An 18,425-nucleotide genomic window follows, 5' to 3' on the forward strand; every position below is an offset into this window, starting at 1 on the left:
CTATACAAATTTTGTGTATATCTGGTGATGGATTGCCTCTCTCTTTCGGCAATGCTTAGGTGGCTATGGCGGGAAATGTATTAAAGTTGCCTTTATGAAATCCATAAACCCTTCCCTGACTCCCTCCCCTTCTTTTTTTAAACAACTCATGGCTCCCCTGTGGCTTTTTAAAAAACTGTAGCGGGTGGGTATCGCAAGATGTTTTCTATCATTTGAGCGCTGGATTGAAGGAAGGGGGGGGAGAGCGCGCGCGCTAGTGAGTTTCTGCGCGGTGAGGCGCCTGAGGACTTGGCGGGAGGGAACCGGCGGGCGAGGCCGGCACCGCGCGCTTTTCGCCGGGAAGGCCAAGCGCGTGCGCGGTGGCGCCGGCCAGACCCCTCGGCGTGCTCGAGGCGGCGTGTGTGAGAAGGGGGAGCGCAAAGTGCGTGAGCGAGGGAGACGGGGAGCGCGCTCGCGCCGTCTCTTTAAGCCGCTCACTCGGGAGCCTGGGCGCGTGTTGAGCGCGGCGCCTCGCCTGGCGCGCCGCTCCGCTCTCCCTTCACTCGCATAGGGGAGCTTCCTCAGGCAGCTCCGGCTCCTTGCTCCGGCAGAGACCCTTCGCGGGGCGCGGCTCTCTAGCCTCTCTCCCTGCCCCCTCCCTCGCTTCAACAGGCGTCATGGACCACGGCCCCAAAGAAGGGGACTCGGCCGGGGCAGCTGCCGGCGACGCCGCTCGAGGGGCTGCCGCCGCCGCTGCCTCCTCCTCGGGCGGCGTGGTGGTGCAAGTGCGGGAGAAGAAAGGACCCCTTCGCGCCGCCATCCCTTACATGCCCTTCCCGGTGGCCGTCATCTGCTTGTTCCTCAACACCTTCGTGCCAGGGCTAGGTAAGCAGCCCCTGCGCGGGGCGCCTCAGCCTCAGCCTGGGGGGGGGGGGAGGTGCGCTCTGGGCGGGAAATGGGACGCGCCCAAGGCGTGGGAGGGTTCCTGCGGCTCGGGGGAGATCCCTCTCCGGGCGAGCGCCATGTGCCAAGGGGCTGCCCTTGAAGGGCGTCGGGGTGGTGGCTGCTTGCCTCACAGCGCCTCGGGAGAGCGGAGCCTGGGAGTAGGCACCCGCCTTCGCGCCCTCGCCGCTACTTTTATTGACGAGCAGCGGCCAATTAATTCCCTGCAACCTGCTGCTCTCGGTTACTTGGGAGATGTGAAAGTGGGTCGCGGGTGTGAGATCGCAAACAAGTTGTTCGAGCGGCGGGCAGAGGGAGACGCAAGTAAGCTGGCGGGGAGAAAAGTACTTAATATGGGCAAATGAACCCACATAGGGATAGGTTAGCCTCCTTGGACAACGTTGCCTTTTCGCAGCTTGGGATCGGGGACAGGGTGGGCTTCTTTGCCCCTTCTTCAGCCTAAGATGAACCCTGCTGGATCGAACCCAAAGTCCAAGCCTAGCATCCTGTTTTCCCAAAGTGACCCAGCGGATGCCTTCTGGAAGCCCACGATCTCATTTTGTACAATCTCATTTTGTTGCTCTTTGCCACCTTTTACACGCACGCACACTCACTCGCGCGCGCATTACTCGGAGGTACATTGTCTCTGGACACGGAAGCTTTCCTATAGCCATCCTGACTACTAGCCATGGATAGCGCTTGCCCTCCATATTAGGAATAGGTCTTAAAATTCTGTCCAAGGCATCGAAACTGGTGGCCGTCGCTGCAACTTGTGGCGCTGAATTCCACAAGTTAACGACGCGAGCGTGTGTGAAGAAGTGCTTTCTTTTGTCTAGCCTGAAGCTGCCGCCGATCGGTTTCTTCTTATGCCTGCAGCCATGGTAATGATCATCAATACAGTATTGGTGTTTTGAGTGTGAAGCTCAGGGCTGTAGTCTGCATTCCAGGACGTAATCCTGAAACCGCAAGGATAACATTACTGATTCTGCAACCCCCATGTCTGCCAATCTTGTTGGGACATTTACAGACAAAGGGAGGCGGAAGCAACTTTGGGCTAGCATATCCCCTACCTGCAGGACAAACTTCTCACTGTCGGCTTCCCGGCTTGTTTGTTCGCTGAATTCTCATGCAGGAAGCGGCCGCTCTTCCAATGATAGCCTGCAAGGTTTTATGTATGCAGGGAGGAAGAGGTAGAACTTTTTCAAGGGGTGAAACATACCGGTATTCCTCTTGAGTGGGAAAAGGAGCCCTATAGCTTCTTTGATCAGCTCAGAACAGAAAACGGAGGGCTGAGGGAAGAGCAAAACTGAAGAATCTTCAGACTGTCTCATGGGTGAGGCTATTGAAAGGAGCTACTAGCTTTTATAGCTGCACAGGAGCAAATATTCAGTGAAAACTAGCTTTCCTGATATGGAGCTGCAGAAAGGGGATTTCTATCCATGCAGTAAACTGCATTTCTACCTGTGGTTGGAACAAAAGTGAGCATCTGACAACAGGATGAACTGTTTTCTTCCCCCAAACACCTGTAGGCATGCAGTTTCATACAGGTGAAACTCGGAAAATTAGAATATCGTGAAAAAGTTCATTTATTTCAGTAATTCAACTTAAAAGGTGAAACTAATATATGAGATAGACATGCAAAGTGAGATATGTCAAGCCTTTATTTGTAATGATTGTGATGATCATGGCGTAAATGAACTTTTCCACGATATTCTAATTTTCTGAGTTTCACCTGTATTTTCTCTCAGCTGGGATGCCTTGACTTGTAAACCCACTTGTATATACTTTTGGGGAGAATATGTGGTGGGGAATTAAACAGTACACTGAAAAGGATGCTGCGTAGTGGGGCAGGGTCATGGTGGCTCAGCGGCAGAGCACATGCTTGGCATGTAGAAGATTCTAGGTTCAAGCCCCAGCATCTCCAGGTAGAGCAGGGGAGACCCTGGTCAGAAACCCCGGAGAGCTGCTTCCAGTCAGTGTAGACAATGCTGATCTAGATTGACTCCGAATAAGTGAGAAATAAATTATAGTGATAGTCAAAAAGATGACTGAATGCATAAATGATAAATAACCCCTTCTAAACTGAGAGCTGGCAGAGCCCCTTCTGATTGCGAGGTGACCAGCTATCATTCAGTTGTAGAGTGTTGAGCGAAACGAGGTGTTAACAGAAGTTGGCGTTGTTAAAATTGCATTATATATATTTTGTGTGTGTGTGGTGTGTTGCCACCTTGTAAATTGCTTTGTAGCCAGAGGATGTTGCTGCAGAATAGGCTCTGTGGGTTCTCTTGAGCTGTGGGTGGATTTTGGAGGACTCTGGACCTACCGAGATATCAAATACATTCTCCTGGCTAACTTTACTGGTCTCTGAATGGTGAACTGAGAGAAAAAAAGAAACTCTCACTTATCCAGTTTGTATTCTACAGAAGCAATACATGTAGCGGTAATTGGTTCTCCACAGCACACTATCAGCAATAATATTAGCAGCCCTGTATCGGGAAGCTTTTAATGTGTGATGTTGTGTAGTGTTTTCTATATTCTGTTGGATGTCATCCGGAGTGGCTGGGGCAACACAGACAGATGGGTGGGGTACAAATTATTATTATTATTATTATTATTATTATTATTATTATTATTATTATTTATTATTATTTGCTGGTAGTAACAGTATTAAAGGATTTCTACCATTATGTCTTTAGCTTGGGATGCACCTATCAATGCAAGTGGCTAAGACCCTATATGGGTCTTAGTTTGTTTCTCTTTAATCCATTGTGCATTAGCACCCATTATCCTTTTATCCTACACCATCCCCTTTATTCTCACAATGACCCTGTGATGTAGACTAAGCTTGAGACAAATTCCATTATCAAGAACTGGAGATGCGCCCTAGAGAGCCAGTGTGGTGTAGTGGTTAAGAGTGGTAGACTCGTAATCTGGTGAACCAGGTTCACGTCTCCGCTCCTCCACATGCAGTTCTGGGTGACCTTGGGCCAGTCACACTTCTCTGAAGTCTCTCAGCCCCACTCACCTCACAGAGCGTTTGTTGTGGGGGAGGAAGGGAAAGGAGAATGTTAGCCACTTTGAGACTCCTTCCGGTAGTGATAAAGCGGGATATCAAATCCAAACTCTTCTTCTATTTATGTGTTTGTCCTACTTGAAGGGTCAAAACAGTTTCATTTTTCTATCACAGTCTAAAATCTGTTTCTGTATGCTCCCCCCCTGTATGTAAGATTAATTTTCAGGGATATTTAAAGGTTTATATTCTTGTGAGGGGGCATGCAGCCCCATCCTGTGCATGGTGCTTTAGAAGTAATCACCATTGTGTTCATTGAAAACTCACTCCTAAGAAACTGGGCATAAGATTGCCACCTTAAAGTAGTGTTAGATTCTCAGATATATAAGCTAGGCACCAAATGGTTCCGGAAAGCAAAGTTACAGTCGCCAAAACGAAATGTCTAGTTGCCGTTTGGGGGTAAGACAGCTCTAAAATCTTATTTTTTAAATGATGGACTGACTGTGACTGATTATCGATTAAACAGCTGGCTAGTTCAGATGACTACGTGATCCAAGGACAGTCCATATATATACTGTGAACAGGGGAGTGGGTTGGGGTAACCGAAGACAAGCTGTAACAATTAACTATAACATTGTTCACTGCTCTTACTCAGGCTGCACAGAAAAAGCATTTAGGTTCCTGAAATTCATTCCAATTGTGCAGCTAAAATATAACTGATAGAATTCTCCAGGATGTGGTATTAGCGTGTGAAAACTGCCAAGATCCAATGATCCCCAGGCATGCACCTCCAGATGGTGGAGATATCAGGCACTATCCTGACACCCAGGCATCTTCACTTGGTCGCAAGTGGTTGATAGCCAGGTACAAAATGCACCTGACACCTGGCTGATTTCAAACACTGCCTTAAAGCCTTACCTTCTTCAACATGACTCACCTTTTGTTTGATCTGGTGTTTTTCTTAATTCTGTTACAAAATGAAATGCTGTTGCTATTTTGTATGTTTACAAAGGTGTCCTTAAAACGCGCACACACACACACACACACACACACACACACTGCACCATACAGACTGAATCAGCAATACTTGTTTGCTTTTCTGTCATTTTTCACCTCTGAGCACAGTCACAGGGAAGGAAGCAACAGAATGTCACTTTAGTTGCATCAAAATTTTCCGCCTCTTGGAGTAAAAGCACATTTATGCTCCATATGCTGAAACAGGAATTAATAGCTTGTACTTTACTCAATGTCTTTCACTTGTTTTTAAAAGTAATGATGGAAATGCCACAATGTGAATATTTAAAGTGTCTGGGAAATGAAGCCAAAGCTCTTGTCATATCTAGCTACCTCTCTTGTGAATTTGTGCCAATACAAGAACCCAATTGTGGAAGCTGTAGTCATTTAAAACAACCTTTGTGTTCTAGCAGTATGTTTTTCTACTATTTTAGCTGCTTTTATCATATATTTGTAAATCACCTCCAGATGCATGTTAGAGGTGATTCAATAATAATAATGTTGTTGTTGTTTAGTCGTGTCCGACTCTTCGTGACCCCATGGACCAGAACACGCCAGGCACTCCTGTCTTCCACTGCCTCCCACAGTTTGGTTAGACTCATGCTGGTAGCTTCGAGAACACTGTCCAACCATCTTGTCCTCTGTTGATGAAAATAATAATAATAATAATAATAATAATAATAATAATAATAAATAATAGAACAGTAATAATAATTTAGAAAGTATATAGGAATTCTCACATTTTCTTTTCAGTGTACTCTAGCGTCAAACCTGTACTAGAGGTCTGGCTAAAATAGAATCATAGAACTGTAAAGTTGGTAGGGTTCTCAACGGTCATCTAGTCTAACCCCCTACAATACAGGAATTGTTTGCCCAATGTGGGGCTTGAACCCACAACCCTGACATTAAGAGTCTCATGCTGCACCAACTGAGCTATCCCGAGGAGTGGATTGTTCGTTTCAGTTTTTCATTTGTGCTATCTCTGCTAAGCCACTGAAGCCAACCTTTTACAAAATGGTAATCTGTTAAAGTATGGTGCGTTTTTAAAAATATGCAATAAACTGAACCCACTGTGTTCTCTGCATCTTGAAACAAGAAATCTATGAGAATCTGATCGCACATACTTTGGATATTAAAATTGAGGTGACAAGTCATTTCTGAGAAAGTTAGCTATTGCACATTCGCAAAGAATGGCTGATAGAGGAAGTGACTTTTCTTCTTGTCCTTCTTGTATAATGGACAAAATAGGGACATGTGACTCTCCAATCTAAGAGGAAATCTCCTCTGCAATGCAGGAGGGAGGGAGGAGGCAGATGAAGAAATCATCAGGTGTTTGTTTGAAGTGTGCGGCTTCTAATGTATTCAGCTCCATTTTATTAATGTTGTGAGCTGCTTTGAGGATTTCAGATGAAAAGTGAAAGTAGAATCTAATGAATAAACCCACTTCACCCCCAAGGGCAGAAGTACACATAGTCTACATAGCTCCCAATTGGGAGGTGGTGATCTACAGACTTGCTGCCCAGGGCTAAGAATGTTAAGATGCTATTTCTTTGGAACTAGGAAGGCTGTCTGAACACTTGAGTAATAATCCCTTTCAGGGGTGCCAACTTGAATAAAATGGGGGGGGAGGTAAGCCCCGCCCTGCACAATCGATCACATGATGTGGCACATGCACACCATTTGAATGGCAATGCTCATCAACTTTGAGGGCCCCGGCCCCCTAAAATATTTTATTGCGGGGGCAGAAGGGACCTTGGCCCCTGGGAGTTGGCTCCTATCCCTTTTAAAGAGGTGTGTATCCCAGTCTTAATATACCTTCAGGGTGTAATCTTTTATATGCTTACTTGGTGGAGAGGGTTGTGGTGGGGGAGCTGCATGTATTCTTGGATGACACGGATTAGTTAGATCAGTTCTTCGCAAAGAGTGGAATGTTGACATGTGTTTTAATCTGGTTTTTAGATTACTGCTGATTTTAATTTTTTTAAAAAAAACATTGTAAATAGTTGATGTTTTTATTACACCCATGCAGTGAATAAATCTTGTGAAATAAAGAGATAAATACACACTCACATCATAATTTGTTCTGGCAATGATTTTAACACCAAAGCTCTTGTCTTTATGAAAGTAAAAGCAGCCACCCATGAATTTACATAAAATTATGTATGTACATATAATATGACTTGAGTGTCTTGTGATGAAAGATGCTCAGCAGTGTGTAGTTATGACAGAATGTAACGTTAATTAAAATTATTTCAATAAAAAATGTCAACTCCAGGGATGAGAGCTTTATTTTATTCTACCTCTAATGGCATAGTGGTGTGAATTTAAATGACTCAGTGGTGTGACCTTCTCCTCAGTTAGTTTAATTACTTATGTTTTAAACAGAGCCCTTCTTAAAGTTTTTTCTGGCCGCTGGCTAAATTTGAAATCTCTTCCATTATGTTGAACACATCATTCTACATTTGGGGCGGGGGAAAGAATCCTGACCTAGGAGAAAATGTAGGACACGCAACATACCCTATATATGTTCTTACTATGCTATATACTATGTAGAATTGTGCTAGTTATACAATTGGCATATTTTATCATCACTGCACATTGAGCTGACATTTTTACTGTCCACCATGGATTGAAGGTCTCTTGCCTGATTGAGGTTGCAATCTTACACCTACCTACTTTGAAATAAAGCCCAGAACTCAGAGGAACTTACTTCTGAGTAGTCATGTAGGGATTGCACTGTAAGCCACTGCCAGCCCTGGACCCCATCCATTCATATGTGAAATGAGTTTTAGTTTGTACCCAGCTAGGAACTGAGAAGAAGACTTGACTGTGCCCAATAGAGATGCTTTGCGCCAGTCATTGTGGGAAGCAGATTTGGCACCCTAGTATGCTTCTGAGCCAATACATTACATTTTTGCCTCCTATCCCACCCTCCTGTTCCTTGAAGTATGTTCACCCATGGACACATTGCAGACAATGCCTTTCAAAAATATTGTAACTAAGCGGCAACTTACTTTGCAGCATAGAAGTTCTCTTTGGCTAGGGGTGGCAATTGGTGTACCCCTCCTCAGTTTTTAAACATGGAACTGAATTAGGCCATCGTCATGAGGTAACAAGCCCTCCTCCCCTGTGGTGTTACAATCACCTTCAGCAGGAAAAGCTTTGATCCATTTGACTCTAATCAAGTATGTAAGGGTTTAACTTCACTTATTGACCTACATGTATAAAACATGTTGTCTTCAGTGAAGAATACCCTGTTCAGCCATGAGTCTTTCTAGGTAGGCATGAGGGAGTCATAATAACTCAGGCTAATCTTCCTTGGGCAATGTTATGAGAATAAAATTACAACAACAATAACAATTTTATTATTTATACCCTGCCCATCTGGCTGGGTTTCCCCAGCCACTCTGAGTGGCTCCCAACAGAATACTAAAAACTTCAAACATTAAAAACTTCCCTAAACTAGACTGCTTTCAGGTGTCTTCTAAAAGTCAGATAGTTGTTTATTTCCTTGACATCTGATGGGAGGGCGTTCCACAGGGTGGGCACCACTACCAAGAAGGCCCTCTGCCTGGTTCCCTGTAACTTTGCTTCTTGCAGTGAGGGAACTGCCAGAAGGCCCTCAGCGCTAGACCTCAGTGTCCAAATATTGCACCCTTTACTGTAGATAGGCAAGAACCAAACTTTGAGTTTCAGATAACCAAGTTCCTGCTTTATGATGCTGTAAAACCTATGGTATTTACTTGCTTGTTACTTTCCAGGCTGAGTTTGTATAATGACTTTTTAAAAGATCAGTTCCATGCCATGTTTTTGCATAACCTGAGTATTGTAGTTGTTTCGCTGCACATTGTGCAGAGATTGTAACTATAACAACTTTAAATATCTGGAAATAAAATATTAAATTGTGAATTTTAATGAATGGAATGCTGTTGATGTGGATTAGAGAATGAACACACGTGGGAAAAGACACTGCTGGGTATCTGTTAATCTAATTCATCCTTTAATTTAATTGAGCCAGATGCATTACAAAGATTAAAGTGAAGGTGAAAGAGGATGAATAGTAGGGAAAGAGAGGATTGTTTTATTAAAGTTTGGTTTTGAAAAATGTTCACACAACTGTCATGGCCCAGTGGTGCTCATATACTCTAAACTAAGAAATGGGGTTCACTTCAAACACAGCTAGCCTGGAAGCTGAGTAGGCTTGTGAAGGAGGAATGGAGAATTCTGTCCTTCTGCTAGCCTTCTTGCTTGTCTTCGTGGACTTCCTGGTTGCCTGAGGCTACCAGACAAGCTGTTAAAAATAAAACTACTATAGCAATCTAGGAATCTAGTTACTAGATTCTAATACCAGGGATGTTCTGCAATGAGAGCCACATTTGGAGTACTGTACATTATGAGCATGGTGTCTGTTCTGTTTTGCAAATCTGTTTGTATAAATTTGCTGGCTATTTTCATAAGTATGGCAGATTGCAACTACAAGTCCTCGATATGTTGCAATTATTACTAGAACTAGGAACAGTATCTTGACAAGTTCTTGAGGATGGTAAAAGTCAGCATACATTTGTAACAGTCACAAACTCTTAGCTGCAGGATTATAAAGCCACCGGCTAACTTTAGGCTGAGCCAGTCTTCCAGTTTGAATCATCTCATGAATCTAAGTATATTTTAAAAACAAAGAATTATAAGAACATTCTAGCCAAACCTATGTATGTTGACTCAAAAATAATATGTATTCGGAAGGGCTTATTGCAACATAAGCATGGATAGGATTATTGGACCGTCTCCAAGAACTGGACTGGGTTTGTTAACTGTTTTCAATAACAAAAAGGGCTGCTAAGCAGAAAAGTGTATCCCACTGCAGATTTATAGGACTGTTGAAAGACACAAAAACTTGGGTTTTAATGGAAATTCCCACATAAAATTTCAGGACTAATCAATGTGAATCACTATTCTAGACTAGGCTGAAAGGTAGAATAGTTGTAGTTTTGCAAACTATTTTACATAATGGTGTGAAGATATTTTGTAAACAAAATAGGTCTAATGCAACGTGTTTTCTAAAATTTACTAACAGTTTAAAATGATCTCAGCCAGAGATTTGATAAACTGTCAATCAAACCCAGATTTGTGTTTTTCTGCATGCAGGGGGGCAGGCAAGTGTTTAAGTGTATTCATAAAAGAATGGATTTCGGATTTCATAAATGGGTCTTGTTAATTTGCTATTTTTAAAAATACTTGTGAGACTTTTCCTGTTGCCATGACAATTTCCTCTCCATAAACATGATTCTGTGTATCTCTTTGTGCACCTATCTTGCATTCCTTGATGAGAATACAGGCACCCTACTGAATCAGACCAAAGGCTCACCTGGACCAGCATCTTCTTCTCACAGTGGCAACCAGATGCCTATAGGAAGCCCACAAACGGGACCTGAGTGCAACAGCACTCTCTTTATCATGCTCCCCAGCAACTGGTTTTCAGAGGCATACCATCTGCAGTACTGGAGGTAGTAGGCTGACATCATAACTAGTGGCCATTTGATAGGCTTATTCATGAATTTGTCCATTCCCCCTTTAAAGCCATTCAAAAAGGTAGCCTTCACTATATCTTCTTGGAATGAGTTCCATAGTTCATGTATGCACCATTTGAAGAGATCATTTCCTTTTGTCTGTCCTGAATCTTCCACTGGATGTTTCCAAGTCCTAGTATTTCTTCATAAAGTTAGGCATTCAATTTACCTCCACCACCATCCCACACAAAAAAAACAAAAAACAGGTCTGGGGGAACTTTTTGGTCCAGTGGACCAGATCTTTATGTCCCCATCCTGTGGGCCAACTTTGACAGCATGTGTCAGCGAGTTCCTAGTGGGGAATTTGTTCCGGCATCCAAACGAAGCAGGATTTAACTCCTCTCTCATCAGTTCCAGCTGCAGGAACCTGCTGTGTCTCCATTTCTCCCACAGCTGACATCACATGTTATGTCAAGGGTGGGGCAGGTATGTGGGGTTTGGGGGAAAGCCCTTATGGGCTAAATTTGGCACACGGGGCCACAGGTTCCCCACCTGTTCTAAACAAAAAAGGCCCAGATGTTACAACCATTCCTCATAGGGGAGTTGCTCTAGCTCCTTGGAGAGCAGCAATCATAGCTGTGCCCAGTTTTCCATGTGTGGTTGCACCATAGATTTGTATGATGGCCTTGTGGCATAAGCAGTTTTATTTTCATTCTCTTTCCTAATGGTCACTCACATGAAATCCACCATTTTCACAGTATTTTTGTCAAGCTACCAATTATGACTTCAGGACCTGCCATCTGTCCAGTCACTGCCAGTTGAGTATATGTGAAATTAGGATTTTTTTTTGCCCCAGTATGTGTCACTTGGTGTATATTAAACTGCTCTTGCTATTTAGCTGCCCATTTACCCTTGCAATTCTGTTTTTATTCTTGCCACAAGTCAATAAAATTGGCTGCCTCATTTCTCTCCTATACCTTTCAAGTGATATATAGGAAAGAAGCATTACATAGTTCAGTGGGTGTGGAGCATGAGTCCATTAATCTTTCAGAGATATGCTTGGCAGTAGCTCTTTGCATTTGGATTGTAATATTGTTGAGTGTGAGTGGTTAATGTATGAGTGGTTGATAGAGACAATGTTTGAGGTAGCGAATGTTTGTAGTGGCTGTGTGAAGTAGATTGTGATGAGTTTGGGATTGTATCTCCCTCTCAGCCTCTAGGTTCTCACCCAGTAACTCCAAACAAACTCTCAGCTCATCCACAAAAGTCTCACAGCAAGGAGAGTTCCCAGAAATGGCAGACATCACCCTAGTCTCCCTAGACATCAGCCTAGACTTTCTTTTTGTGGACAGGCCCAAGGTGGATGGCATTTCCTCAGGCTGTGTCCTATTCAGCTGCACTCTCCACACCCAGAGTCTGGAGGGCTGCATGAAATTAGGCTGCTGTGGGTTCCCTGCCGCTGTTCAAATTGTTCACTATTCTAGATGTTCTGATGAGAACATTTCAGGCGAAGTATTCAGAAATGGCCTATAATAAGCAATGATGTGAACAAAGTTGCATATGAGTAATATTAATATCTCAAAACTGTTTCATAAGGATACCCCAGGCAACAATCCATCAAATTCCATCATTGCTACCACCTCCTCATATACTTAATACCTGTCTTGGATTTGATTTACTGTGTCACTCATGTAAGCATTGAGGCAGCTAGAAAAGTCCACCCTTCTATTTTCATAGCAGAACAGTTTAAGTGTATAGACTCAGGGCAAGGGAACCACAGGTCTGGGGGGGGGGGACTGCCTCTCTGTCAGGTCCCTCTCCACAGGCCTCAACTCTCACCAGTTCTGCCCTGCACCCTGCTCAAGTACTTTTACTGATTTGGAATGTGATAATGGAGATATGTGTATCTGTAGAAACCCCATGGCTGGAATGCAGCCTGGGCAAAGAGTTGCATTTGTTTTGTATGCCTATCCAAACCCATTTTTGCCCCTGTCCCTGACCCCCACTAGCATGCCCCCCCCCAGCATGTAGTTCATGAGGGAATGTTGCCCTTGGTTTCCCTACTGCTGCTGTAAAGAGAAAGCTAAGCCTTGTTAAATGTGACAAGGTGCAGTGCTCAAAAACCAGAGACACTCCCGTCTCCATGAATTAGCAGAGGACTGAAAGCTTAGCCGACGCATGGAGAGCTTTTACCATGCAAAGACCACACAGAAACAAAAGGCTTTCTTCAGCACAGTTTACTGAGCTTTAAAACGTACAGTTCATGCTGAAATACAGCAAGGTCCAAAACGTGGCTCTTTAAAGCCCCTTGCCCACACACAACTACATTTGAAATAATAGCCCTTTTAAATATGGTGGGACATCTTTACCAAGGGGGTCAACTTGAATAAAATATTGGAGGAACCCAGGTAAGCCCTGCCCCACATAATTGATCACAAAACGGGGCACACACACCATTTGAATGGCTATGCCCATGAACTGGGGGGGGGAGGGCTCACCCCCTCAAATATTTTATTGGGGGGCAAAGGGACCTTGGACCCTAGGAGGTGGTTCCTATGATTCTTAGCATATTCTGTTTACCATGGTGATCTCCCCCTCAGGTCCCTCTCTGGAGTGTAAGTACTAAACAAGGGATGGGAGAAATTTCCTTGCAGACAGACACCGTCCTTTTTTCATTTGTAAGTTTTTAACAGCTGTCTTATCTTAATAACAGTGAAAGCCAGAAACTTGTGGTTAGCATAAACCAGACTTCCTTGTGTATGCATTTGTAAAGAAAACAAAACTGTACCAAGATTGGAGGAATGGAATCTAAAATATTGCAAAAATGGAAAACGGCTGAGCAAACTCCATCTGGAGCTGAGGCAAATTTACCACTTCATGAATTGATGATGACCATAAAAGGGGGACGGGAAAACCCTATTCTAGAGAGCCATCTGTTCTGGACATGAATATGACCCCAACACAGGAGGAAATAGTACTTGGGTCTTGAGAAATATGGAATGGAATGAAAGACAGGGGGAAAGCTCTGATACAATAGTTTGTTAAGCGGTCAGTCCCCCAGAGCCACCGTTTGCTAAATGATGAAGATGCCTCTCTTAAGACAAACATAATGTGAAACTGTAGTTTCTCACAATAGAATAGTTTAGTGATAGAGCACATACTCAAGTCCCAGTTTCAGTCCCTGAATCTCCCAAGTTATAAGAATCATGTAACTGGTGATGGAGAAAGTGTATTTCCGGCAGAAATCCTGGAGAGCCCCTGCCAATCAGGCAGTGGCGTAGCGTGGGTTGTCAGCACCCGGGGCAAGGGAAGTAATTTGCGCACCCTAACCCTAACCCCCAGATGTTGCGCCCGGTGCGGCCGGCCCCCTTGCACCCCCCACGCTACGCCACTACAATCAGGACAGACATAATGGGAGTGAGGTGGTCGGTTTTGCTAACACCTTTGTACCAGTTGCAATAGTTTCCTGTGGTTTTCTGAGCACAATTTAAAATGCTCAATTTCAGCCTTTAGCACCTTAAACAGTTTGGGCTCAAGCTATTTGTTGAATCACTTGCACATGTACCAGGTTTCTTGCACATAGAGGCCTAAAATGGAGGCCCTTCTTGTGTATCTGTGAGGTTGGTAGCCACAAGGAAGCAGAATTTCTTTGCCTCACATCTTTGGCACTCCCTGCCAGTGCATCTACCATAGGCTGCTATGCTTCAAGGATTTTGGACTAGCTGGCTGAACTATGGTCACTATTGCTGTGGGGGAGTGTTGGTTGACTGTATTGGCTTTTACTTTGAGAGGTTTTGATGCTTTTCATATTTTCATGGTTGTGAGCCACCTTGGGTTTGCATTGTCCCGAAAGGCAGCCTAGAAATATTTTAAAATAAATTAAACAGAATTAAAATAATGTACTGCAAAATTTACTCTAATTCTTCACCTAACAAGAAGAGCTTAATTTTTATTATTTTAGGTACCTTGCATTGAACTGTTCTGTAGAATAATTTGTGTAAAGGAGGTTGGGTGGGGGAATAGAATCCTAGCAACATTAGGCTTCTACCAGTGATTGACAGGAGGTTTGCTAGGTAGTGGGTAGAAACTGCCAGTTGCAAGTCGTGAGTTACAAAGAAGGTGGATTAGTAGGCTTCTACTATTGATAATTAATCTATATAGTAGCAGATGACGGTCCCAAGTAAGTGCAGATACCTGCAGTGCTTAAAATTAAAATAGTTGGGGGCTGCAATTCTAGACACATTTATCAGGGAGTAAGCCCCACTGAGCATGCTGAAATTTACTCTGAGTAAATTTTGTGCTATGGGGATTGGTAATGGAGAGACAAATGAGGTAGATATTCTGCATAGAACGCAGTGTCCTGAGAAGCTTAGGTATTGGAATCCTTAGGGCTGCAAATTGGCAATAAGTAATATGAAATCCAAATATGGAATAGATGGGAGGTTGGGTCTTTAGTGTTAAGACCAATTTATGTTTTATTGATTGTTAAGAAAATTATGTGTCTATGGTTATTCCTGTGTGTAATTTGGTATTTGTGTTTTTTCTTTCTTTCTTTTCTTGCTGTATCAGTAATTAAAAAAAAAAGACAGAAATAAAGACAGGGCTGCAAATAAAGGCTTGGAAAATGGTGGTATCTAGTTAGAAACTCAAAATCTAGATAAGTCATTTATTTGCTGGCTACATCTACTCCTAACTTCCATGCTTACTAGAAACTGCCATTTTGTGGAAGCTGTTTCTGATAAACACCCGCATCTAATTTTGTTCCTTTAGGGCAAACCCGAGGCATTACTTTTCGTACTCAAGAAACGAAACCAAGATTCTTCTACGCCTGTATTTGTATTGTGAAAATCATATAGCACATGTTAGGTATTTCTAATACATATAAATAAATGGGTTGGGGGGGGAGTTAGCATGAGATGCTAGGCTGATTAGTGTGAGTGGTCATTATTCGGGGCTGAGTTCTCTCCTCAAGGTCCCCAGAACTTAAAAATTTATGCAGCGAAAAAGTGGGGTCCATCTTGTTTTCAGGTCATGAGCATATAAATGCATGCAGATAAACTTGTATGTCACCATGCAGTACACAACATGCCATTTCATACTCTCTAGCTGCTGGGACATAATCTTGCCTTTTAAATTGGTGGCAGACAGGCTTTTGCAGAATAAATGAATAAAGTAGGCAGGGTAGAGCCTTCAGCCGTGTATAATAATGAGTCTTGGGAAGCTATATTTACAAAAACGGAGTTTCAAACTTGTACCTATTTTTATCTAAGAAATGCAGGAGAGTAGTGGCCAGGATGTTAGAGTTCAGTGCTATGCCTTAGGCCTTTGCCCATCTCTTGTATAGCAAAAGCAAAATAAATTCTGCAAAATAAGCAATTACTTTCTCAGTTTCTTGCCTCGGGTTTTTTGTTTTAATGCAGAAGGTACCTACTCCAGAGTTTTGACTCCGTGGGTAGCAGCTACACCAACTACTTTTGCTTTCTGCTTGCTCAGGTAGAATGGAGCATAGACACCAGAGCCAAGAGATGCAAAGCACACATGCTTTGCTCGAAACCCCCAAAGGCTTAATCTGCAGACTATTGCAGACCTTATCAAGGTGCGTAGAATGGCAGTGTGCCCAAGCTCCAGTTTGTTCATGAGATCTGTTCACCAGAGGTAAGATGGCAGAAGTGGGTCTCCTAAGGCGGGCAGTGCTGACCGCAGTCGCTCTTTTAAAATGGTTCTGGTTTAAGGAGTTGCCTACTCTGCTTACCAGAGGCCTCATGTTCTTCTTGCCTTTCCCCACCACACTTCTGAAATACTGGGAAGGGCCTAGGATGGGCAACCATTAGGAGCAATGTGCTACATTCCACACTGGCTGTCCATGCTCTCCTGCACTGTCTCCTTTCAAGGCTCTGACAGAGCCCATTGACAGTGTTATGAACTGAAGTTATCACCCTGGGCCAGCAGGGGGATACTGTAGATGGTTTTCACTCAGGTCCACATATACAAATAAGGGATTGAAAGTGATGTTCAGTGATTGGATAGTTACAGAAAGTTGTTACAGTTGCGTGGTACTGGAGCTCTATATAAGCAGGCTGGCTGAACGCTTAAGTTCTGTTCTGTTCTGGCCTGTGAATAAACAAGAGCTGTTTGAAGAATAGCTGTGTCATCTGATATGTTCACCTACAACTTAACAGACAGCACTGATAATGTGTCCATATTTGTAATGGCTTTAAATGAAAAAAGCCTGTTTGGGGCTTTAATTGACAGCAACCCATAAGCAAGTAGGGAAAGGGGAGCCTTACTTGACTCCTTCCATCCCTGCCCGGCTTGTTTATGAGCGTGGCCCCAGTTGCTAGGCTGTCAGGTCAAAAGCCCTGGTAGATTTATTTTTTATTTATTGTCTTTGAATCCCAGCTTTCCTCCAGGGAGCTCAAAAGTGTGCACAAGCTTTCTCTTTCTCCCCATTTTATCTTCACAACAACCCTGCAAGGAGGGTAGGTTAGGCTGGGAGCGAGAGACTGGCCCAAGGCCACCCTGTGAGCTTCATGGCTGAGTGGAGATTTGAATCCTGGTCTACCAGGTCTTAGTCCAACACTCCAACCCCACTGGCTCTCTAGATCTGCTTCCTATTGTCATAACAGTTTAGCCCTGGAAGAGGATCAAAGAATATCGTGCTTTTGCAAAAAGAAAGGGGAAGATTGGGATAAAAAAAGAAGAAATAAGCTCTCAGGATAATCTTTATTATTCTCCTTAACCTGTACAAGAGTCCTACTGAATAGGCAAATGGAGCATTATGGGGTTGGGGTAATATTTCCCCCCTCCCTAATTATAATTCTGGTGGCTGTTCCTGTGCTGTGTGTGACATTGGTGTGCACAGCAACACGCAGCTAGCCCAAGTAATAGCTGGCCCTTCTCTAGAAGGCTGCAAAGTCAATGCAACCTTCAGCCTGTCTAGTGAGAATAAAAATGAAGCTTAGATAAATGTGCACACACAAAGCATTTTACTGGAGGGAAAAAAAGTAATAATTTTAAACGCAATGTTTAAAATTTGAGTTTTAAAGGCACAGTTGGGACTCGTTCCCTAGCAACGGTTCGCATCTAATCCTTGTGAATGATGCCAACGTTGTAAAAAAGCTGCCCTGAAGAATAAAGCGAAGGGAAGGAGGCTAGGAAAAAAGCTGGTAGGGTACAAGTAATTGTGAGAATCTCTCAGAGTTTGACAGGCTCTGCCAATGCAGAGAGGACAGGAGTATTACTTGTTAATAGGCAGCTGAAAGCCAGTTCACACAACCATTATGGCTACCAGCCATAAGGCTATGTTATATACCTCCATTGCCAAAGGCCATATGCCTCTAAACATCAGTTGCTGGGAAACCCATGTGAGAAGAGTGCTGCATTCAGGTTCTGCTTGTGGACTTCCCATAGGCATCTGGTTGGCCATTGTAAAAACGGGAAGCTGTGCTAGATGTGTATTTGGCCCGATCACACAGAGCTTTTCTTACGTTCTGCATTGAACTGCCCCAGTTGGCGCCTGCTTCTTATTTGTTGGCTGCAGGCCGTGCGACTCCTTCTCCATGAACAGCAGCTTCCATGCTGCTGCCCACCTCACACCGAAGTTGGCTTGCAGTGGTGCAAAGAGCCTACAGCTTCTGTTTGTGGTGTACATTTGTGCCTCAAGACTGGAACTGCCACTGGCGAATATTCTTTTTGATGCATTCATTTATCTGTGAACCAAGTGCACCACTTTGAGCTCCTTGGAGGAAAGACGGGATATAAATTGGGGGGAAATAAACGTATATAGCACTGTTCTGCCAATGTGTTCAAGGCGGTTTATAAGCTAAAATAACAGCATGCAAACTGACAGACACAATGCAAAATGGGAAGCTACCAGACAACTCACAAACAACAGAAGGCTGTGTGTTTATTTCAGTTAGTACATATATAATCACAATTACAGGGTGTAGGTATTAGGGGTTTGCGTTATGGCTTCA

At 43.6% G+C, this 18,425-nt stretch overlaps 1 protein-coding gene across 4 annotated transcripts in view; it reads left to right on the plus strand.

The window, feature by feature from the left end:
- Window positions 1-327: 327 nt before the first annotated feature.
- STUM (stum, mechanosensory transduction mediator homolog) overlaps window positions 328-18,425 on the plus strand; it is a 41,674-nt gene continuing 23,576 nt past the window's right edge. The window contains exon 1 of one of the 4 annotated variants that reach the window (XM_081904527.1): window positions 328-864. In XM_081904527.1, the coding sequence (XP_081760653.1) occupies window positions 657-864 (208 nt within the window). In that variant the 5' untranslated portion in view covers window positions 328-656. The remainder of the gene's footprint in view (window positions 865-18,425) is intronic. The other 3 variants (XM_081904530.1, XM_081904529.1, XM_081904528.1) reach the window with 3 other exon arrangements.

The sequence above is a fragment of the Podarcis melisellensis genome (genome assembly GCF_964234715.1).
Source record: "Podarcis melisellensis genome assembly, chromosome: 3".
NCBI lineage: Eukaryota > Metazoa > Chordata > Lepidosauria > Squamata > Lacertidae > Podarcis > Podarcis melisellensis.